This window comes from Colletotrichum acutatum (genome assembly GCF_030867785.1).
Source record: "Colletotrichum acutatum strain CBS 112980 chromosome Unknown BDZ83scaffold_65, whole genome shotgun sequence".
NCBI classification, from domain to species: Eukaryota; Fungi; Ascomycota; class Sordariomycetes; order Glomerellales; family Glomerellaceae; genus Colletotrichum; species Colletotrichum acutatum.
The window spans coordinates 68,011-89,798 of NW_026849059.1; the positions used below are offsets into that span (position 1 = coordinate 68,011).

The 21,788-nt window shown below is 52.6% G+C and overlaps 7 protein-coding genes across 7 annotated transcripts; 4 read left to right on the forward strand and 3 right to left on the reverse strand.

Moving 5' to 3' along the window:
- Positions 1-292: 292 nt before the first annotated feature.
- BDZ83DRAFT_626236 (uncharacterized protein) lies at positions 293-1,837 on the forward strand. The gene has a single exon (XM_060508551.1). It carries the CDS (start codon positions 785-787, stop codon positions 1,739-1,741), a length of 957 nt encoding a protein of 318 aa, XP_060363471.1. The 5' UTR covers positions 293-784; the 3' UTR covers positions 1,742-1,837.
- Positions 1,838-6,271: 4,434 nt separating this feature from the next.
- Positions 6,272-8,622, forward strand: BDZ83DRAFT_753509 (fungal-specific transcription factor domain-containing protein; the record flags this gene model as incomplete). Its single annotated transcript, XM_060514359.1, has 2 exons — positions 6,272-6,483; positions 6,564-8,622. 2 exons carry the CDS (start codon positions 6,272-6,274, stop codon positions 8,620-8,622), a joined length of 2,271 nt encoding a protein of 756 aa, XP_060363472.1.
- Positions 8,623-9,101: 479 nt separating this feature from the next.
- On the reverse strand, positions 9,102-11,727 carry BDZ83DRAFT_653071 (uncharacterized protein; the record flags this gene model as incomplete). Its single annotated transcript, XM_060510584.1, has 3 exons — positions 9,102-10,127; positions 10,377-11,560; positions 11,619-11,727. 3 exons carry the CDS (start codon positions 11,725-11,727, stop codon positions 9,102-9,104), a joined length of 2,319 nt encoding a protein of 772 aa, XP_060363473.1.
- A 3,211-nt stretch (positions 11,728-14,938) lies between these two features.
- Positions 14,939-16,247, forward strand: BDZ83DRAFT_389494 (uncharacterized protein). The gene has a single exon (XM_060502778.1). The coding sequence runs from the start codon at positions 15,127-15,129 to the stop codon at positions 16,024-16,026; it is 900 nt and encodes a 299-aa protein (XP_060363474.1). The 5' UTR covers positions 14,939-15,126; the 3' UTR covers positions 16,027-16,247.
- Positions 16,248-17,018: 771 nt separating this feature from the next.
- Positions 17,019-17,505, forward strand: BDZ83DRAFT_753511 (uncharacterized protein; the record flags this gene model as incomplete). Its single annotated transcript, XM_060514360.1, has 2 exons — positions 17,019-17,280; positions 17,327-17,505. 2 exons carry the CDS (start codon positions 17,019-17,021, stop codon positions 17,503-17,505), a joined length of 441 nt encoding a protein of 146 aa, XP_060363475.1.
- A 238-nt stretch (positions 17,506-17,743) lies between these two features.
- On the reverse strand, positions 17,744-18,578 carry BDZ83DRAFT_580926 (ubiquitin carboxyl-terminal hydrolase, family 1; the record flags this gene model as incomplete). The annotated part of the gene is made up of 2 exons (XM_060505398.1): positions 17,744-18,114; positions 18,206-18,578. 2 exons carry the CDS (start codon positions 18,576-18,578, stop codon positions 17,744-17,746), a joined length of 744 nt encoding a protein of 247 aa, XP_060363476.1.
- Positions 18,579-18,945: 367 nt separating this feature from the next.
- Positions 18,946-21,755, reverse strand: BDZ83DRAFT_702205 (P-loop containing nucleoside triphosphate hydrolase protein). Its single transcript, XM_060511454.1, has 2 exons — positions 21,511-21,755; positions 18,946-21,445 (listed from the first exon to the last, which is right to left on the reverse strand). The coding sequence occupies exons 1-2, from the start codon at positions 21,604-21,606 to the stop codon at positions 19,235-19,237; spliced, it is 2,307 nt and encodes a 768-aa protein (XP_060363477.1). The 5' UTR covers positions 21,607-21,755; the 3' UTR covers positions 18,946-19,234.
- Positions 21,756-21,788: the final 33 nt, after the last annotated feature.

The following is a 21,788-nucleotide window of genomic DNA, read 5'->3' on the forward strand; positions in this document are numbered from 1 at the left end:
TAATTGATTTGTCTAGGAATCCGAAATCTTGTAGATAGAATTAGGAAGATTATCAAATTGATCACAGCGCGTCAATCAATACAGGCCGTTGCCGTCAAATGTCAGACATTCAACACGCGATGCCCTTGATGTGTGTGAACACGCACGTCCGGCACTCGGCTCTCAAATCTGCCCTCATTCGAAATTTGACCTCAACACGAATAACTTGAAGTTGAACTCGTTCAGGCTCTTACATACCGGTGAGCGAAATCAATTTGCAACTATGGTGTCTTTCCGACGGGCATTCAGGAACCCGAGCTCACTTCCAACGTCGCTCATGCTGATGGTCAAGTGATGGACTGCTTCTTGTTCTGAAAAGTCTGAAGGGCACGACGCGACTGGAATAGGTAATCAAGCAATTCGAATCCTAAACAATTGCCCTATATGCCATATATTGAAGGGCTAGATCCTCATCTAAGAATCAAAATTGACAAAATGTTGATGATGCTTCTTTTCGCCAGAATCACTATTAACTCTCACATAATTATGAACGGATTCCAAAGCCTCCACATTACTCTTGCGGGGCGTCTGGCTTTGATCAGGAGGTGGAACTAGGCGGCAGCCAGCGGCCAAGTCCACGATGACTTCTAGGCAGCCATAACCACTAACTAAGAGAGCCAACAAACATTTGTTTTCTGTGTCTCAATCACATCAGTAATTTTCCTCGGCCAATAGTAGAAAAGGAAACGAGCATCTCTTCATCGTCTCTCGCACTCTTAGCATCAAGCCAGCATTTCTCACCGCAATGTGCCACCACTGCTTCGACAACAAGCGTCTAGACAGCGCTCCTCCTAGCATGCGAGCAAAAGACGTCGCTCGCCGAAAGATAGAAGAAGCAGCTCACATAGAAAGAGAAAGAGCCGAGGAGGAAGGAGAAAAAGATGAAGAGGAAAACAAGAGTCGTCCACCAAATAAGACATTTGTTCAGGCCTCGCCCTGCCACGACGGGGCTCCCACCTTCGCAGCGTACCAAATCCATGACGACACCCCTGAATCCGACTTAACCGCGCTTCGAGCTCTACGTCCACCATTCGGTTTCGTCCTGTACGACACCTCGGAGACTGCCCGTCCCGCCCGCAGTGCTCAGCTTGCCCGCGCCCTGTTTGACCACACCAAAACGAAGCGGGCGAAGATCCGCTACGGAGCAGATCGTATCGAAGTCGTCACGCTGCCCCTACCAATCACCTTCTCCCTCAATCAGCGCATGGAGACGTGCATGCGCCATCATGATGCCGAGTACCAAAGCCGTTTGCGCATCGCTGACAAGGCCGAGGCCGCTTCGTGGTTTCTCGCCGAGCGTATCATGGATCGTCAATTTGCGCGTAGGGCTTTCGTAATTGATTGTATCAAGGAGGACGGAGACGGGGACGAGGGTGAGTCCGCCGCGGCGGCCTCATGGGAGGAGTCGTTCAGCAATGTGGATCAGGAGCACGAGGCCGTGATGCAGCCTGACTTGAGCAGCTCCGGAAGCTTTATTGAGATCAATTGGCATCCACGCAAGGTGATATGGAACTTTTGGAACCGTGAAGATTGCGGCCCTGGAGATAGTATGTCCTCTTGCCGATTCGGGTCCGAAGCTTTCGGGGGTAGATTTCAGGAGATGAGGGATGCTATTGAAGTGTTTTACAACCATTTCGTTCCAGATGGTATACTCGATCGACGATTAGATCAGGCTCGGGCGGCTAGATTCGTAGCCTTGTGATGATCGGACGTTGGCCGGAGAGTTCTTGGAAGGGAAATGAATGATAATAGATTAAATTCCAGGCAGCAATCAGTTCAAGCTCACTATCGCCTCATTCGGCATTTAGTACGCGAGGAAACGAAAACTGAGGCCCATATAACTGTCCACACTGACGAAATCGGAAGCTCAAGGTGGGCTGTCACTTCTTGTCTTTCATTTACCTTGACCAATTTGTGTGACTAGCTACGGATGGAACTTATCCCATTCATTCCATTGCTGATGATCCTTTACAATTGGAAGAGCGATGGAAGACCGTTGATCGAATCCCACAGATCTCGTTTTCACCCATGAATGCCTCTGGCACTTTGCTAGCCATCTAACTCTAGTGAAGGTGCCCAGAATTTTGGTTTACTTTCTTTCAGCGCATCTAGCGTTCGGCATCCAAGTGCCGCTTCACTAGCTTCATACTACTTGCCCTACTTAGATCATTGACACTCAGCGTCGTCCTCACAGAACATGCGTCAGTCGTGGACGTGGCCCAATTTCAGTTTCAAAGTCCGGCGATCTGGGCAGTATCGAACGGTCCCAGAACGCCCGGTAGGAAGTTCCGATATACACCACCTATTCGGCATTGATACTTAGGTATGCCGAAGAGCTTTTGGATGCTCTTGCTACACAATCGAAGACACTAAATTCATTTTACAAGCCGAGGTTCGTGCATCTAGTCTCGGGGTTGAGAATTTGAGAGTTTTTGCGGGCCGAAATTGTAGACGAAAATACGTGGAAGCCATTCACTTATGATGAAAGAGTAACCACCATGAGGCAAGACGTATCCTTCAATTTTCATTCGTCTTCTACTTTCCAATAGTCGATCTTGACGACAATGAGAAGTCTCAGTTTCACAAAAAAGTTGCCCGATAATGTAATTAATGGTTCGGAGCTTGCGGCGATGCAAGCGTCCATGGATGGTGGACCACCAGGCCCAGGCCCCCTTTCGGAAACATGCAGCCTACCCCCTCTGTGACGACGACCCCCTGAGACTGGATTAAATTCACTACCAGAGCGTCAACAGGCTTTATTCCCTGGCAGAAAAATTCTTTCAAGAAATATAGAGCAATAAGATGCCCCTGAGAAAGTATCGACAGCCTCAAGCAACCCCTGGGCGCTGACCATTCGGCCGTATTGCTCTCCATGACACCGTTCTCAGTGACTTAGCAGCATTTATCTCGAAGACATTTAAAAAAAGACTTCCGAATTACTCCAGAGTTGCCTTTCGCTTTCGCTTGCATCACCCAGCTTAGTAGATTCAGATCAGCCAGAGACTGGATAGCACTCAGACGCCAGTCCCAAGTATCTCTCCCCACGTTATCTACCGGACAGTCCGTATTGCTCAGGAGCGATTCATTCGCCTGCCATGATCGAATCATCAGAAAGGTGTGAGCTAAGATCAGCCCCTGGAAAAATCGAGGAGTTTTATGTACAGGCTGATCATGCGAGCCTGTCTGAAGAATATTCCCTCTTAGGTCCAATCCTACCTAAAGTAAAGTAAGGTGCTTCAAGTGATGATGTGTGCCTTAAATCTGGAATGGTCATCGAGAACCAGCAGTTGGGGCCAAATCTACTGCCTGTTAAGAATGATGCTAGCACGCATACCCCGTTCCCTTCTCTCGTTGGCGTCACTCCTGTTGATCCATTTTGAGTCTTGGCTGCGGTCGAACAAGTTGATCGCCATTCAACCCACAATCAGAAGACTCGGGAGCCTGATTTGTTATAAATAATGGACACTCGATGATGGTTCAATCGAGACACTAGAGTGTGATCGAGTCAAACCTGGCGAGAGAATGCCGTCTATTTCACAGCCCACGGCATCGCACAACAACTCCACATGCTGTAGGCTAGGCACCAGAATTAAGGTAAGGCAAAGCTTTCAGGTATCAAAGATTCAATCAAGCAGACGCACATGTGATGAATAAATACAACTTTGGCCTCTCGATGGCAATCTTTCTGCACATGGTTCTCGGCATCACCGTCTCCGCTAAGGTAACTTACCACGACGCCTACTCGGCCCCTTAGTTACAATCCGTCGGAGCCGAGAGCAACAACTGGTTATTTTGCCCAGAAATACTTACATTACTCAGTGAGTAAGGCAGCACTTAGCTATGACTTTAGTCACTATTCATTAGAGGCTATTCATTCAAGTGTGTTTCGCAATGGATCGATCGACAATGATGAGAGCTTCTCTTAGCCGCCCCTACTTACAGAGGATCGCTTGGATTACCCTAGTGAGGGGTTGATAATGAACCTGCTAAGCAGTGAGCACTGAGACTACCAGAGCGCATGCGGCATCGTCTTCAGGGATCAAGACATGGTACAAGAAATGGTGGTATGCGATCCACAAGAATCCTCCCGTACGTGCTCTTGGTTGTCCATCTGCTCGGTGTGTCCTTGTAGTGGGCACAGATCAAGCCGTATGGCTAGTTCCAAGCTAATAAACTAACAACTAGACCTTCTCTCTCATACACCGCATTCTCCTTCGCATTCAAAAGGAGTAATCCAGTTTCTCATTGCACATTTCATTCGATCTATGACCGGCAGTCCATTCCCCCTAGATTAGTCCAAGATGTGCTTCCTTGATGGCGGCGGGTCCTGCCGCTAATTACTCTGCCTCGAGCGCCTCGACTCTTGTACGGATAAAGCAGGGAGGAGCAATTGAAACAATGCGGGCGTTCCTTCAGTCTCCGCGCTGGATTCTTTGGGAAGCTTCTTGGCACTTGCTCCACGCCATGTATCCATTGCCGTGTGGTTGTGGGCCGAGGCTGGCTTGCCGGCCCTGATGAAAGTAGACAAGGTCACAACTCGTAAGGGGTCGGTCAAGCATGCATCCCTTCTGCACGAGAGACAGCCTCACATCTCGGGCCTTTTGGAAAGAGATTAGAACTGGGTCGGTCCGGTTGCTCGCGGGCCCGACCCGGAAATCGTAGGCGCAATCAATATACCACACAAGGCACGTGGGTTCCTATTTCCTAGACACGCAGATGAGAGTGGCTTATTGTAGGTTTAGAAGTTTTCGAGAAGACCTGTTTGCACGATTCTGGGAATGGTAATAGAACCGGCATAAGGTAGGTCTCGAAAAGTTGAGTTTGAGGAGTTCACTCTCAGCCTTTCCCCGGAGATTGGATACCATGCTGGAATTCTCAGCCACGCTCTAGTCAACAACCTTCTCGATGAATTCTTTTCAGATTTCCAATGAATCAGGCAGGTGATGAATTTACAGCGGATGTACGCATCGGGGAACCCGTAGTTCTTGCAACGTTGCGCTAGTACGGATACCACGGACCATGGATCGCAAAAGGTCATGGCCATGTCGTGATGGAAGGCGTCTAGCCCTACCTAAGGTAGGTAAGGTAGTCAAGTGACCATGGGGCTGAAACTAAAAGGGGACATTCTGGCGGCACTTGACGGTGTAACTACGGAGAGAGGTCGTATAAGTAAAAGCTAGAATGTTTGTTGCCTAGAAAGAACCCTACCACGATAACTAAGGTCCCCAGTGTTTCAATCAGGGGCTTGGGGTAATAGTGGGCAGTTGAGGAGATATCTGGGGCGGGCCTAGGTTACGTTGGGTTCGCTTTGACGTGCTGGAGATCATCGGGCCGGGCTGGGAAGTGGAACAACTCTTTGACCAATCTCTTAGTCGGCATCGTAGACATTAGATGTAGCCAAGCCAAGGTCAAATTCTTGGTGCCTGGAGAACGTGCTTAAGGCATTACCAGTTGATGTTTGACGTTTAACGTTTTGGCTGCCCGGGCTTATCAGAACGGGAAGGTGACAAGAATGACACTACCTCGTTGTGGCTTTGTCAAGAGGGTAAAATTGTAACTTCATAGTTAGATCCATCCGTCAACTAGGGAGTTGCTCAGGCAGTCAAATTTCCAGGTTCTTTTGAGACTCAGTTTGAGTGTGAATGAAGGAAGGGAACCGGACTGGAAGTGTCAAAAATGGGCGATCTGGTCTAGGCCAAGGGGCCCAAGGTTCAAGGCCTAAAGGTGCCGCCGGGTCGGGTGAAAAAGTGGTCTTGACTCCTTCCCAAATAGAAGCACCAGTGCCACCCCTGTTCGTACTAAAGGTACTTAGTCCAAATACTTGATGTAAGTACTTACTTTTGCAATGTATTTTGTACCGAGTTTTAGTGCTGAACTCCAACTGGCAGCTGCCAACTTAACCCCACACTCAGGTTGCTCCTTCCCCATGTTCATCACAGGCGCTCCTCGCACTTTCCCCGCGCCATTCCCTTTGACAACATTCTCCTCGGCCCCTTCTCTTCCTCCTCCTCATCCTCAAACTCCTCCTCACGGGCAGATCAACGTCACCCTTCCCGTCCTCTTCTTCAACCCACATATTTCTATTCCAGGCCCGCGCCTCCAAATCTCCGGCTCTCCGCATATCCCTCCCCCCAATGTCTCCCACTCAATTGGGTCTTTCGCCGTGTCGAGGGCCGTGTAAATGCCGACTACAACCACCACCACCACTACAACAGCCACGGGTCGGGCGACCATGTTCCACTCCTTTGACAGCCACCGCAGCCCCGAGGGTTCGGCCGGGAGCTCACCGACAACTTCGCGCAAGGTCAACCGCTCATGTCAGGAATGCACCAGACGCAAGGTCAAGTGCGATGGTGGACATCCTTGTGCGAGTTGTCAGTACTACAAGGTTGCAGATTCATGCGAGTACAGGCAGCGTAGCAGACGACATGCTGTGAGCAGAAGGTATGCAGTGACCCTTGCCTCTCATTAGACCCCCGATGCTTTCTTTCCTGCAGGATCATCAAGGCTGACGTGTACCCCAGTACTCTCGAAAAGACCTCAGAGCAGCTCCGCGCTCAGTCTAGCGTGCTGCAGAAACTCTTCCCTGATGTTGACGTGAACGATCTAGTAGGTAAGAGTCGAGCAGAGTTGCTCTCTTTGTTGCCGCGAGAATCCCTCTTTGCTTTGGGCTCCTCGGTTCCGCAGGCCGACCCTTCGCCAGCTGGTGTCTCAGCAGCCGATGAGGATGACGATGATGACCGCCACGATGATTCGGCGCAAAATTCTGAAAATGGAGATGCTGCAAACGAAAGACGATGGGATGAACCAGCCCAGCAGCCGGCGACCCTTGGCTCTAGCGACGATATCAACGCCGTCAGCCTAGCAACAGACCAGCATCGCCGCTCATATCTCGGCGTCACATCCATGAGTGCCGTTCTCAGGGTGATATTTCGTCTCTGTCCAGCTGCCAAAGAGCACACGGCTCAGAGGGCAAAGGCGTGGAACGATGTCCATTACCAGTCTCAGCTGCTTCCGTCACTGTCTCTTGTCAGCCCCGGCGCGGGTATGAACCCTCTGCGGGAACAGCGCTGTATCGACTTTTACTTTGATCACATCCACCCAGTAACACCGATTCTTAATGAAGATGACTTCAGACGCAACTTTGCGTCAGGAACTCGTCTTGACGGCTCTTGGCTGGCCCTACTCAACATGGTTTACACTCTGGGCTCCATTGCCTCCGGCAGCGACTCTCTCCACGTTCAATACTATAGACAGGCACGCTCTTTCCTCGATCTCGATTCCTTGGGCTCTGGTAACATGGAGAGTCTACAAGCTCTCTGCCTTCTCGGGGGCTACTACTTACACTACCGAAACTCGCCCAACATGGCATATGCTGTTCTCGGTGCAGCTCACCGCGTCGCAATAGCCCTTGGATTGCATCGAGAACCCGCCCGCAGTCGTGCCGAGAACGTCACGGAGCACGACAATTACATCTCACGCGCCGAAACGCGTAGAAGAACCTGGTGGAGTCTTTTCTGCCTCGATACGTGGGCGAGCATGACCCTCGGCCGCCCTACGTGTGGCCGATGGGATAGCAGTACCATGGACACGCTTTTACCCACGCCATTGTTTCCCGATGACCACGTAGCAGCATCGTTACGAGCAAGCTGTCTGTTCTGCCACATCTGTGACAGGATTCAGCATCGTTTTGCGCAACCCGCGCGCTTATCCGCCCGCGAGGCCATGGCTTTCGACCGCGAGCTGGTAGAGTGGCATAACTCTCTTCCCGACTTTCTCAAGAACCCAGCAAATTCTCCACCTCGTCTGACGGAAGCCCGGGAGTTTATGCGGAACCGCTACCTCAACGTCCGCCTCATCCTTACGCGAAGCTTCTTACTCTACCTTGCACACGATCATTCCCTCAGACGCGGCGCCAACGCCATCTCGGCTGTCTCAGGGCCTTCCCCCGAAGAGCTAGCCCTCGTTGAAACCTGCCGCTCCGTCGCCATGGAGGCCATCGATGCCATTACACTTTACTGGACACCTAACCGCATCCACGTCTGGAACTCGGCATGGTACCTTTTCCAAGCATGCATGGTTCCAATACTCTCCATCGCCATTGACGCACATGTGCGTAATTCGGCCCGTAGGCAGCAACATCAACAGCAACAGGAACAATCACAATACCCACCACCACCATCATCCACAGTCCCCTCGCAAGCATCACATCTGGGAATACTACAGATGCCAACAGCAGTGACAATCAACTCCCCCGAGCACAACATTTTGCTACCCTCTTGGTGCGCAAGTCTCACAAAAGCCCTCGAGCTCTTCAACGATATGCGCTCCTGGATGCGCGACTCGGATCGCACTCCTGATATCGTCGGCGCCCTATACGAGGCCGTCACGACCGACCTCGAAGGCTCCGGCGCCGGTTCCGCCATTCGTACGCCCTCGACAGAAAACAGTATAGACATGTCCATGTGGTGCGACGAGCAGCTGGTGGAGATGGACTGGAGTGCATTCCTGGGCGGTGGTGGTGACAGTGGCAGCGGCGGTGTTGACGAGATGCATAACACCAACATGTTTGTATTCACGTGAATTACTCTGGAAGAGGTTTAAAGTGGCTTGTGGGCGCACAAGTCCTGTGGGGTGGATTTTCGTTACGGTATATCACCCATTGTTTGCCAGGTTTAAAAAAAAAAGGGGAGGGTTATTATATCATCTCAGATCTAGGCCTTTAAGCACTTGTTAGTATATAGACATTGTATTCAAGCCATAAGAAGATATTTGTTATAATGGACGATAAGAACCGAACAAAGTGTTGTAAGAATTAGATATGGTATCATATTGTTCTATCAAACAGCCGAGAAGGCAGACGTGATTCGTGACAAAACTCAAAAATACGCCCAACAAGATCTATGTCCCGGCCAGAGGCCCATTCCCTCCGTTTCCTCTCCTTCCGAGATCCCTAGCAAGATATCCCTGGGTATAGCCCTCTGAACTCCTCGTTAACATGTACAAATCGCTCTTGCGCCTTGACCACTCTCTTACACGCTGAAAATCCACCTTCCACAGGCTCACTCACTACCGCCCTGCTTTACCTCGAACTGGGAAACCCTCTTATGCTGCACTCTGCTGAATCTAGCCAACGCCCGCTGCCGCGCCTTGTCTTCCTTTCGAAGACGAACCGCAGCCCGAACGTCGACCTTTTCGTCCTTTTCCTCCTCAATACTCTGGTACATGGTTCCCAGCGCCGAGATCCTCCGTGTGCCCCGGCGCCCGAGAGCCAGATCTGACCGCATGGGAATATCATATAGACCATCGTCCTCGTCCTCGGCATCATTATCGCCCTCATCAAAAGTGGACATTGGTGCTTCGATCCTCGGGTCTAGAGAGAACCTTCTATGTAAACGACCACTGGGGTTACTGAGGGAATACTTGTGACCGAACCGCTCTGGCGACGTGGTATCGGGATCCGGGATGTTGGATAGGCTGTCAAAGAGGCCCGGTAGCTGTAGACCGCCTTCGCCGTACCCTTCGTCGCTGAAGAGGAGCCCTTCTTCGTGGCCGCCGCTGTGTGCTGAATCACGCTTCCGCGTAGTGATGAATGAGTCGGCGTCAATGTCGTCATCGGACGACAGGTAGTCGTCAATATTGAATGCGTCTCCGGGCTTTGCTGGGGTAATCGGCGAGGGCAAGGCACTCTCCAGTGCTGTGCAAAACGACGCATGATCACCCGTACCACTATGCAAGGAGCTGCAGCTGTCGTTGAGAAAGGACGACATAGTAGCTAGATCGACCGTCGTCGTTGTCGTGTGCCGAGAATGAGGTCGTTGGAAGGAGCTGGTGCTCGACATAGTGGGAGTCGCGGACGAAATCGACCAGTGCCGGAGACTACTTGTCCGCATCGGCACGTGTTCGTAGATCTCGTCAAGCTTGCCCTTTCCGAATGGTGCGCCGTTACTCTTGGATCGCAAGTAGGAATCATCTGGGGCCTCAAGCCACGAGTGGCCACTTCTCATCACATCTGTCAAGCAAGTCGTGTTAGCAGAAGATCTTCCGGGAGTAAACAACAGAAGACGGTAGAGAATCGACGGTAAAAACTAACGAGGTGAAGGCGCCGGTGAGGACACATCCGCAGAATCAACAAAGCTCTCAACCTCAACTCGGCCGACCCATCCTCTTTTGCCGGACCCTCCGTCGGGCTTCGCATTCCGCGGCCACTCGGTAGGACGGGAAGATGCTGCAGCACCGCCTATCGCGGAAAGGGTGTGCCGTTTGGATGGCGACTTCTGGGTTGGGGAGGAGAATGTGGGACTGGCTACTGACCCTCCGCGGGATGGCGGCCTCACCGCCTGGTATGATTCGGTGTGGACAAGACCTGACGAAGTCTTTGGCCGTTGCTGGACTGGTAATGAGTAGTTGTGCTTGACCAAATACGTTGGCTTCTGGCTCATTTTTGGCGACAACGACGGGTCAGGATGCCCACCACCCGGGGTAAAGATGCCCAATTCGTTCAGGGGAGCTTCGCCTCCGAGAGTAGACCTCCTCTTGTGCTGTCGAGCGCTCGGGGATCCAGAAGCATCGGCTGTCGATTTTCTTAAACTCAGCGTTCTACCGTTTGTTGTATTTGATGGCGTTGTAGGAATGTAAGCACCTAGCGATTGCCTTCGACGGCCACGAATCGTCTCCGAAACGGACTCCATGATTGGCTCACGGCTAAGGGAGCTTTCAGGATTGAACATATTAGTTCGAAATGGGACCTGGCCGAGGCTCGCCGATGTCAGAGACTTTGTGCGGGCCTCGTTGTCCAGTGAATCGTGGCGTCGAGGGGGCTTAAACGTTTGTTCTTTGTCTCCAAACTGGGCCCTCGCTGGCGCTGCAAACGCGCCGTTGTGTCGATCCCGCGGACTACCACCGTTCGTTGCGTAAAATGCTTGGACTTTGTCGGATTCAAGGTCTACTCCGTTCTCGCCAATGTTGCGGTCAGCAACATCTTCTCCGTAATCCCGAGCGCCTGACGCCTTCACCCGACTCTGAAAACCAGAAGGCTTGATCTCAGATTGCGCATCGAGCAGATCGATGAAGCCTCTGACAGCGGCCGTGCTTGTGCTTTGCATGGAAAGGTGCCGGTTATGGGTGAAAGGAGCAGTTGGTGGGCGAAACGGATCTCCCTCGAACGGTATTGCTGGAGAATTGCTGTTGCGTTTTGGGGCGGGAGATAGTCCTGATAGACCAGACGTCGTCGATGTAAGTGACCCGAGCCGTGGTTTCCTAAAAGACAAAGGCGGACCCCTCGATGAGTCTCTCCCCCAGCGGCCCGGCGGGGACGGTGAAAAGCTGGGAGGTGCGGCGCTGCCCGGGGCAGAACTCGGGCGCTCGAGGCTGGAATCACGGAATCGTAAGACGGGCGGTGCTGGGGCAGAAGCTTCGGAACCCGCTGCAAGGGACAAGTTGGTTTCGCTCATCTTATGATGAGAGCGTTGAAGGTCCTCGAAAACATTGGTTGGTCCATTTCCGGCAACCGGGTAGGTACCTAGGAATTAATGTAAGTTTAGACTATAAAGCTGGGCTGGGTGTTGGATCAATCCTACCTAGAAGCGGGGGAAGAGAAGCAGTCGTAGCATCGTACGCTTGCGCCTTGATACCGTTTGATGACTTGTCAGACGACCTTTTGGACGAGAAGAACCTCAAGAAGCCCATTATCGTAGCTTTTTGCCCTCCATATGGCGGCTACACAAGACAAATAGGGACGCTGCGAACCGACGGCACGCTCGAGATTGGCTTCCGGTGGAAAATGATGTTGAAGGCGAAATTCAAAGGCTGGAAGACAGTTGAGTACCGAGACACCGAGGCCTCATCGCATGTACGATTACGATGTGAGAAGACGATGGAACGAACAGACGACGACAAGAGGAAGGAAAAGGGTACCGATAGAAGGGGGAAGGGGAGTCTAAAAGCCGAGCGGGTGGGCTGGACAGCGTCAGATCCTAGAACCTAGGTGGACTAAAGAAAAAGGAAAGGAGGGACAATGCGACGCGACGAGTCGTGGACGGGTGCTAAGGCTGAAGTGCGTGCATGTACATGACGGAGCGGAGCGAATGAGCAGAAAATAGTCTACGCTAGACCGAGTTTTGGGCCCAGGTCGAAGGCTTCATGCAGTCAAACGATGCGATACCCATGTCCCCGAGCGTGGCTGCTCCGAGTTGCATGGTGTGATGTAGCACAAACCCGCGGAAGAGCCATGGTTTCCGTCAAAGGCAAAGTATCGAGACATTGAGACTTTTTCCTCTGATGCGCAGGACTCTTCAAAGGCCAGATCGCTGGCCCCCCCATGATCCGTCACTTGAGCGGGTGGCTGTTTTCTGCCCAGTTTAGAAGATGAAGTCTGTCCTTAATACACGACGTGAAGAGAGAGAGAGAGAGAGACTACACTTTGGAAAGCGTAGCAAGATGACCAGAATTTCAGGTCACTCTTCGGCAGAGCAGGGGGAGCTACAATCAGAAGCTGATTTCCACATGTCCGAACCATCTGTCTGTCTTGGTATGCAAACAGGCTTCTGGGTGCCTTGAGGAATGGCGCAGGAGTGGCAAAGAAGCTTAGAACAGGCTCGTTGGTGTGGTGTGGTGGTGACAAGACTGGTTGCTCGGACGAAATGGCGCATCAAGGTTTCGAAAACAGGTAAGTAGACGGATAGATGGTCGGATGGGAGGGAATGGGATGGACCGCGGCCCGTGCGAAAGTGACAACAAAGGTGTGAAGAGCACGAAACGGCTTACAAGCCTGTTTCATGGTCTGGTTTTCTGTAGTATCTCAGGACCTCCGGCCGTTGTTATTACTGTCCGGCTCGAGGGCAAGTGAATGAAGGTCTCAGGTTTCCACGCTTCTGGGTGATTTTCTGCAGGGCACTACGATTGCCAAACTGAAAGCCCAATGCAATCCATCCATCAAAACAGCCGAATTGGTCTCGGTCTGTTGGTGCCAAGGTATCCGTAGTCGAGGTGGTGCCTGGGTTTCGAGGTTGATTGCTATCCTGGAGGACTGGAGGAGATTCCAGATCTTGATAGCTGTCGCAAGCGCAAACAAGCATGGATCTGTTCCAAAAGACGACGATACACCTCCACGATGCTGGTCACTCTGCCGATCCAAGAAAGAAGAAAACATGGCCCTGGGTTCAGGGGTCAGACGTCGTAATTAGTGCCACCTCGGAGAAAAAGCAATCGACGAGGGTTGGAAAGAAGCCCATTTGCCAGCTGCTTTTATTGGCAGCACCAGCTGACTGGTCTCAGGACTAGCCATCTTAGTGTGTCCCAGCAACAAAGTCAAAGAATTCCTGTTGGACAGCGCCAGCCGGTAGCGTGTGGCTTTGCTCCGTTGGTCTTGGAAAAACTGGACTTTGTCACAGTGGGCTCGACGTTTGGAGTACCGACCCGAATGGTCGTGGTCAACGGCGTAGACGGATGGATGTTTGTTCTTAGCATTCGTGAGGTGTTAGTCGTCGACCGGCAGTGGTATCAAAGCAGACGTCGTCCCGCCAAACGGCGCGTATCGAACCATGTTGACGACACGTTTCTCCGCTCATCTGTTTGAAGCGTCGTCCACCTGCATCTTGCATTGTGTCCATCTTGCTTGCATTTTCCCATAAGCGTGCATGTGCCTGGCCCTGGATTGATCATGGCTGAGGGTCCCCAGCCCCTGATGTAGATGTAGATGCTCATGTGCGAGACATCTTTTCTGCGCCCCCTGCTGATTGGAGGCGGGCGAAAGCAGATCCCTCGGACCCTCAGGGATTCGCCCCTGGTATTATTTCTCGGATGTGTTGGCCGCGATTCGATGGAACTGAAATGACGCATCCGAAAGTCAATTATCAATCTTGGAGGCTGGCGTGTGTGCCGCGTCGACTTGCTCCAAGCTGGCAAGCCCAACAGATCAATAAGCATAAGGCAAGGCAAGGGAGTACGGCCGAGTCAATCGAGATGTCATGCGTAGGTATGGTTGTTCAGGTCGCCACAATGCTGGAAAAGCATCGAGTCTCCGGCGCTAGCTACGATGGTGCCCAAAGATTGCAGGGTCTGCCACCTCAGTACGGTGTGCGGTGTGAGTTTTGCTGGTCCCAGCTGAATGAACGGCGAACGAGATGGTCCATAATGACTCTATTCTGAGTGGTGAACGAACCGTGCTATAATTTCGCGGCATTGCTTCGTGTGACGGCTGTCGGAGATGTAAGCGATTCCTTTGATGCCGGTAATTGATGGATCAATTGATGTTGACGGGATTTCTGTTGTGTTACGGGAAAGAGTTGGCGAACAATGGGCACCTGTGACCCGTCACTCTTGAATCTGAGTCCGGGAAGTTAGGTACCGCGTCACGCCTGCAACATAACCTGCTTAGTCACCTGTATTGGATTAGGTTAGGTACTTCGTAGATTTTCTGGACGCCTCGCAACTGCTGTTATTTCTTTTCCGTCGCCAATCTTTGCTTCTCCCTTTCGCAAAGGACCATTTCCGCGAATCAACCGGAAACGAGTTTATATGAGCATCATCACGTTAAAGCATCGACGCGTCAACTTGTCAGCTGCGTCACAGAATGTGACAGAAAACAGCCACTCTCAATGTTGCAGCCGGATGCATGATGGCGACGGACACCGCAGTGGGAAACGGCGATCACCGGCAGCAATGCCGCAATCTGCGGCCTGGCTTCACAAACGAACAGAATCCAATCCATCCTTCTTTTCTGTCTTCTATCTCCGGGTGTGTGAGTGTCCCATTGGCGCTTTTCTTACAATGACAGGGCGAACCGGTCACCATAACACGTTAATTTACCAAAGTTGCTCACCGGCGAACGGCAAGCGCCTCTATTCAGGGGGAAGCATCTACCTAGCTCGTATCCGCAGAGTAGTGGATTGTTTGCTATATACGGGCAAGCTCTCAGCGTTTCATACCGCGCGATCCGGCTAGCCTTCTAGCGGCGATCGGCCACCACGTGGAACACGGTGGTTTCTATGGATCGCTTTATCCTAACTCTCCCAGTTCGCTTCCAACATCACCTTCATAGGCCGTTCCATTCCGACTTGCGCTTTCAAGTGAGCGACAGCTTCAAAGATGCAACCAAAATCCGAGGGGTTACCACCATGCTGCAAAGTGGCTCCAGAAGCGTTATACTGGAACCGGTTCAGCTTGCTTTTCTCTACCAACCTCAATCATGGTCTGATTTCTAGACTTACGGCCGCACCCAAACACAGGCGGGGTAGGCCGTTCAGGGGAAAGGATCTTCCACCACCCCTCGCGTTCACAAATGAAGGGTCCAGGAAGAGGCAAGGCCAGCGACACTACCAGGACGCCGTCACGCCGTCTGGTGTGCCCATTCCTTTTGTGGGCGGGATACCCGCAGTCCGGCGCAACTCTCCCAGATTCAAGCACGTCGGCCCCCGGCGCCGCTCGGACGGTGCCCCGTGCTCCCCATTTCGACGTCCGAACGTTGAACACTGCAGCGTCCGAGGTCCGAGCGGGCACGTCAGACTGTGGATGGCGTCGGTGCTGAGATGGTGGTGTTCCCCCGGTCCGTCCGACCTTTCGGGGTTTGAGGAGCCTCACAACCGCAGAAGCCTTGCGCGAAGATGCGAGGAAACAAGCTTCCGGATGAAACACACGTTGTTCGATGGTATTGCTGTTGCAGATATTTTGTACTATAGTCCGAGTTTACTGCCCAACAAGCTGGATGAACTCCTTAAATCCCCTATTTGTAGACGAACACGGTGGGAGCCGCAGGTGGTAGCCAAGAACGGTTCAACTGCTGCAGACAAGTGTCGTGGCGCCGCCTCATCTCTCGCTGCCGGTGTCATCACACGCACTATACCCAATTCTTCAAGGATTACTTCTGAGTCATCAGGGGAAGTACATCTTGAGGCTATCATTGGGTACAGGGCTGCACACCATCAACTACCACTAGTCACTGGTTTGAGGCTTTCCCCAGAGTCTTATCAAGATGGGTTCCACGAGTAAACCAACTCGGAGTGTCAAGACTCAAAGGGGGCCTTCTATCCGTGACTAGCTCGAACACGAGGGGTCCTATGACAACTCGCAGGTTCCGGTTGCCGATCGCAAAGAGCGTACTTCGATTCACTAAGTAAGTACGTGAGATTGACATTTCAGGTAAGCCTAAGCAAGAAGATCCTGCAACGGTTACGGTGATTGGGCTGTTGACTTGATAATCTCAACATAAGTACCGTGACAAACTAAAGAGGGTAGAAATTTTCGTTCCGTATGGGACATGATGGAACTGGCAGAGGCAAGAGACATGTAACTCTACTCTTCTAGCTCACGATTGCCTGTCGGTGATGTCGTGGGCTTGACAGCAAAAAGGAGAAGGGGGGCACCTTCTGCTTAGTTTCTGAGGTATTAGTCAATGAAGGAGCAAGGCAACCCGGGCTTTCCGTGATGTAAATGAAGCCCAGTCCAATGAGAAGGCGCACACACCTTGGGAGACCTCTTTGTGACTACACGAAGCATCCCCGTTCGACACCATCTCCATCTTCATCGTACAATCCCAACTTCTTAGCCCGTGACAATATAATCGCCATCCAAACCGTTACACGTCTCCTCCTCTGAAAATCTCCAACTTCTATTCCCTAATCACATAGTATCCTCGAGAAGCTCTCCAAACAGCCAGTTTGCCTGCCAGCATCTTCCTGCTTGTCCCAATAATCCTCCAGAACAAAATGGCAGACACCAGCCAGTCCCGACAGCCGGCCGACAACAACCAGGGCTAGGTCCCCTTCTTTACCGAGCACGACGGCTCCCCCATCATTGAGGATACCAGAAAGAGCCCTTCGCTCAGCACCAAGTCTTCTCCTTCTCCCTCTTCTGACAAGCCCTCCGCCACGTCCAAAGAGGATGAGGCACAGCCCAAGTACCTTAGCTTGACTCACGATCATCGTCACGCCTTACAGGCACAGGCGCCAGAGACACCTCATGACCACAACTACGGAGAGCAGATGCCGGGAAACTGGCCATCCGCCGGAGTTGAGTCTCCTTCTGCGTCAGCAACAGTAGAAACACAGGCAATACCCACTACGACCGACGACCTCGCCGATTCTCACAGAAAGTCTAAGACGGAATTCAACTCGATCCCTTGCGAGATTCTTCACATGAGCTTAGGGCTTACCAGCGGGCCTGATGCCGGAACTCAGGCTCACAGAAAGTCGTCGACCGAGTTCAAGGAGGTTGTAGCAACGGAAGGCAAGTGGATCTTTCGCCGTATGTCGGTCTTCCTGAGGCTAACACTAACCTTACAAACACCCAGGCGCGGATAATCAATCAAGTATGGAAGAGGCTATCGACCCGCTCGACTTCGATCTCCAGGAGCCAGCCAACACTCCTTCCGAGGGGCGCAGAGACGAAGAGAGAAGAACAACCGGCCAGCTGTGGAGAAAGCCCGAGTCGCAAGATTCAGCGCTGCTTTGGAAGTCAAATAGTCGGTAGAATCATTTGTCGATAGAACTGACTTTGGTGAAGCAGTCCAAGGTGGATACGGTCTTGGAGCTACACCTATGTAACAAGTAGTCCTTCCTTTAGTCATTACCTCAACATAGCAAAGCTGAAGCTCTTCTTATTCGGTCTTCATCTCACTACCCTGGATTGAAGATAGGATGATTTGAACCACGCCTAACCTGAACGCCAAATCACATGCATTTCAATCCCGTCATCCAACCTAGACCTCTCAATCAAGAGACCCAGCCAAAGCAACAGCACTAAACCGCAAATCCGCACCCTCCCTCTCGAGGAACTTGCGCGGGCCCCACGTCAGCGCCTTCTCGCTCAACACATCCTCCCCGGACTCGAGCTGCCCCCGGTTCAGCGGGCCCTTGCGCCGCCCATCGAGCTCCCAGAGCGTGCCATCGTCGCCGCGCACGAAGCAGACGTAGTGCAGGTCCACGTCGTCCGAGGCCTCGGGCGCCTCGGTCGCACCCTGGGACGCGGCTTCGCGGTGCGCCGTGGCGAGGGCGGGCGTCTTCTCGAGGAGTTGGGCGCGGGAGACGGGTTCGAGGGGTTCTGCGGTTTCGATTAGGGTGTTGAGGTCGGACGGTTTCTCTGTTTTGTTGTTTAGATTAATGTTCTATCAGAAGAAAACAGCGTGTGGAAGTGCAGAGAAGGGGCAAAGGAAGAGAAGACGAATACGTACGAATATACTCCCTCGCAGGCCCATTAGCAACAGCGTGCAACAGCCCCATGAGACCGCACGCATTCCTGATCGTCTGGCGGAACCACAGCACGGGCTCCTGTGGGCCTTTACCCTTGTACTCGTCCAGGAGGGCGTCCTCGGCCAGGCGGTGGCTCTCATAGGCGGCGCTGACGGGGAAGACGAGGAGGACGGCGAGGGCGGGGCGCGGGACGAAGGAGAGCATGTCCGGGTCGGTGAGGGAGTAGACGTCGTGGATCTGGAGGGCGGGGGAGAGGCCGAGCTTGTGGAGGAGGGAGGTCATGAGCTCCGGGTTGGCTTCGAGGGGGATGAAGGCCGGGGCTGCGGCGGAGGGGTCGGGGTTTGTGGAGGTCATTGTGGAGGACTTGGGTAGTGTTTTTTGGCCTTTCTTATTGTCTGTCTCGCTTTTGTTGTAAGATTTTGAGTGTTTAGTTGTAACGTGTTGGTGTGGTCTTTGGAAGAAGTTTGACAGTTTCTTTCTTTTGCTTGGTTATGAGGTTATGTAGGATGAAGGGCGCGAGCTAGTTGGAGTTGTCTGGAAGATAGGTAAGGTAGAGCTGCCCTGTCACTTTTGCCCCTCCAAAGGCAACTGGGATACGTGGTGGGGTCGGTGAGGTAACCGGCAGGGGTCGCCTGCGATGAGCCTAGAATGCGGGGTGTTCGGTTTGGAGCTTGGGGTAGAGCGACACCAGCCGAGGACTTTCTTCTATTCAGAGTTTGACCATATGCGAAGTGTACAGTTCCTCTTTGAGATGTGTGAGAGGTATTTCTAAAATCCTATGATGTCTACCTTACATCTGCTTCTGGAGTGTATACTGGCCCTACTCCTTTTGTGATGTCCGTGTTGTAGTGTACAAGGCCCCGACCAAGCCTCCCTCGCGCCTTTCAATGTGTTTTGCCTGCGGCACCAGACATACTATTATACAAGTGAGTGTAGCTACAAGACTACACTATCTTACATCCGGCGAAGCTCCCAGAGCTCCTCGTCAGCCTCAGCCTGATACTGTCGTACTACACGGCAGACTCCTGTTTAGGCTTCCCCTCGCTCTCTTTTAACCCGGTCTCATAGTCTCTCTCATCCACCACCAGGGGTTCCTCGAGCCCGACAGAGCTCTGATCGAAATCGATAGAGTCGTCCTCGGGAGGGGTGCGACCAGCGGGCTCCTCTGCGCTACTTCCGTCTTCCTCTTCTTGAAGTTTGCGTAGCTCCACCTCCAATTCCGCTTTCATCTCCTTGGTTCTCGCCTCCCTGCGTCGCTTCTCGCGGACCTTGGTGTGCACCTCGGGGTCGAAGACGGCGTTGTTCTCGAGGTAGAACTCGATCTTCTCCTCGACGGCGTCCTTGACGTGGAACGCCAGCGCCTGACTCGTGAAGATGTTGGGGAAGCGGTAGCTCACCCACAAGTACAAGGTGATGGCCGCATGCAGAGACTCAATGGCGTGAAGGTAGCGTCTTCCCTGATTGTTGAAGTCGTCGAGCGTGGCGTCGAGCAGCTCCAGCTGGATAGGCTGAATATCGTACAGGGCGCCGTTGCTCCTCGTCGAGATGCACTTGGCAATGGCCTTGAGAAGGTCCATCTGCCCCTGCTCCCGAAGCGAGATTGGGGCGTGAAGAACGGTGATACGGTCCTGAATTGTCATGGGGAACTCCTGGATGGTGTCTGCGATCTTGGCGCTGATTTCAGGAACATAGACCGTGAAACGCTCCGAGACGGGCGCGAGTTCGCGCAGTCGCAAGAGGATAAAGCTGAGAGGCGTATCGGGAGGGAAGTATTCGGCGAACTGCTCGATAATGTGCGATGGGGGGTGGATACCTGCAGCCTCGAGCGGCGCCGTTTCGGTGTTGAACCCCTTTGCAATCGCGGGCAAATCCTCGTCAGCAAGCGTTGTAACGTAGCCGACCTTCTTCTCTTCAACTTGGTTGGCTCTGTCAGTCGTTGCAGTAGCCGCCTGTCGAGCAGTCTTGTATCTTCCTGCTCGGCCACCAATCTGTTTGATTTCTGATGTTGTCAGCGTACGATACTGCGTACCGTCGTGCTTCATTGACGTCTCAAAGATGACGCGTTTAATCTCCAGGTTCAGGCCCATGCCGATGGCATCGCTAGCCACCAAGAAATCGTAGTCATTGTTGGGATCGTTGAATAGAGCCGCCTGCTGCGCTCGAGTTTCAGGTGGCAGTGAACCGTAGACAATAGCACATCGACGGCCGGTCGTCTCCTCAATGGCGTTTTTCAGACCGTGAAGGTTGACACGCGTGAAAGCCACGACGGCATCGCCCTTTTCCAGATTGGAAAGATCGTTTCCGAGACTCTTTTCCATCGTTTGCAACGGACTAAGTCGTTCATACCGGTGGACAATACACTCATCTCCGATACTTGAGCAGATTGACTTGATGAGGTCGACAACTCGTTCTTCGCCACAGAGGTGGACCTCTTTCGCCATGACGCCAAGGAGGGCCTGGGTCCATGCCCACCCTCGTTCATCATGGCCAATCATCTGAATCTCGTCTATAACCGCCACATCGACAATTCGGTTGAGAGGCGTCATCTCGACGGTGCAGCTGATGAAGTAATTGTCAGCGTCTGGTATGCGCTGCTCCTCGCCCGTGACCATGGCACAAGGCTTCCCGTTGGCCTGGAACCGAGAGTAAATTTCGTGAGCCAGGAGACGAAGAGGTCCTCCGTAAATACCGGACTTTGAGTTCATCAGGGCTTGTAGCGCTCGATACGTCTTTCCAGAGTTTGTCGGTCCGACGTGCAGGTGAATAGTGCGCTGCATGGCTCGTGTGGCGGGAAACCACTCCATTGGATAACGCAAATCAGCCAACTTTCTCTGCCGCGCCGTCGAGTGTGTCAGTTTCGATCGCAGCATGAAGCTCTGGAACGAGTATCGCAGCTCTGCCGTCAGGCCCTTGACGTCGCCACGGATGAAGGCGTTTCGTAGGGACCAGAACAACGGGTTTTCCTTGCGTAATGTTGCACCCTTGTTGGCCAAGCCAATCGCTTTTTGTATGGTGTCGCGGAACAGGGCGATCTCGTTATTGAGGCCATACTCGCTTCGAACGCCAAAGTTTCGATACTCGGTGTTGGTCTCTGACCAACGTCCCATGTTGTCAATGACAATGTTGAACTGAGTGAGGATCATGTTCTTGAAGACGTCGTATTTGGATGTTTTGCGGTCGGGAGGTGAGTATTTCCTGGTAGAATGCCTTGCGATTGTCGCCTATCAATTCCAATGATCAGAATGTGTCCTCTAGGTTCAAGAGGGATACAGAAGCTGCCACGTACCTGGTAGGCGGACGGAGAGGACGTTGCGAAGCCATGGCCAGGCGCAAGACGTGTCGCCGCCGCGCAGAGCTTCGTGGCTCGCAAAACTGATCTCATGGTGGGTGATTTCCTGCGCAACACACCATGGCTAACAGCATGCAACAAGCATGCCTGTTTGAGTATGTCAATGGCAAGATTGTCTACGTGCCACCCTCCTTTCGCAGTAGTACACCTGTGCAGTGGGAGAGCATGGTGGTCCGTCACTGACATCCATGAAGGGACTGGGAAATTTTGGGAAC

Coding starts and splice junctions, on each gene's coding strand:
- BDZ83DRAFT_626236 (XM_060508551.1), top strand. CDS start 785: ATGTGCCACCACTGCTTCGACAACAAGCGTCTAGACAGCGCTCCTCCT.
- BDZ83DRAFT_702205 (XM_060511454.1), bottom strand. CDS start 21,606: ATGAGATCAGTTTTGCGAGCCACGAAGCTCTGCGCGGCGGCGACACGT. Junction 21,446..21,510: donor CCTCTCCGTCCGCCTACCAG/GTACGTGGCAGC, acceptor TGGAATTGATAG/GCGACAATCGCAAGGCATTC.
- BDZ83DRAFT_389494 (XM_060502778.1), top strand. CDS start 15,127: ATGCAACCAAAATCCGAGGGGTTACCACCATGCTGCAAAGTGGCTCCA.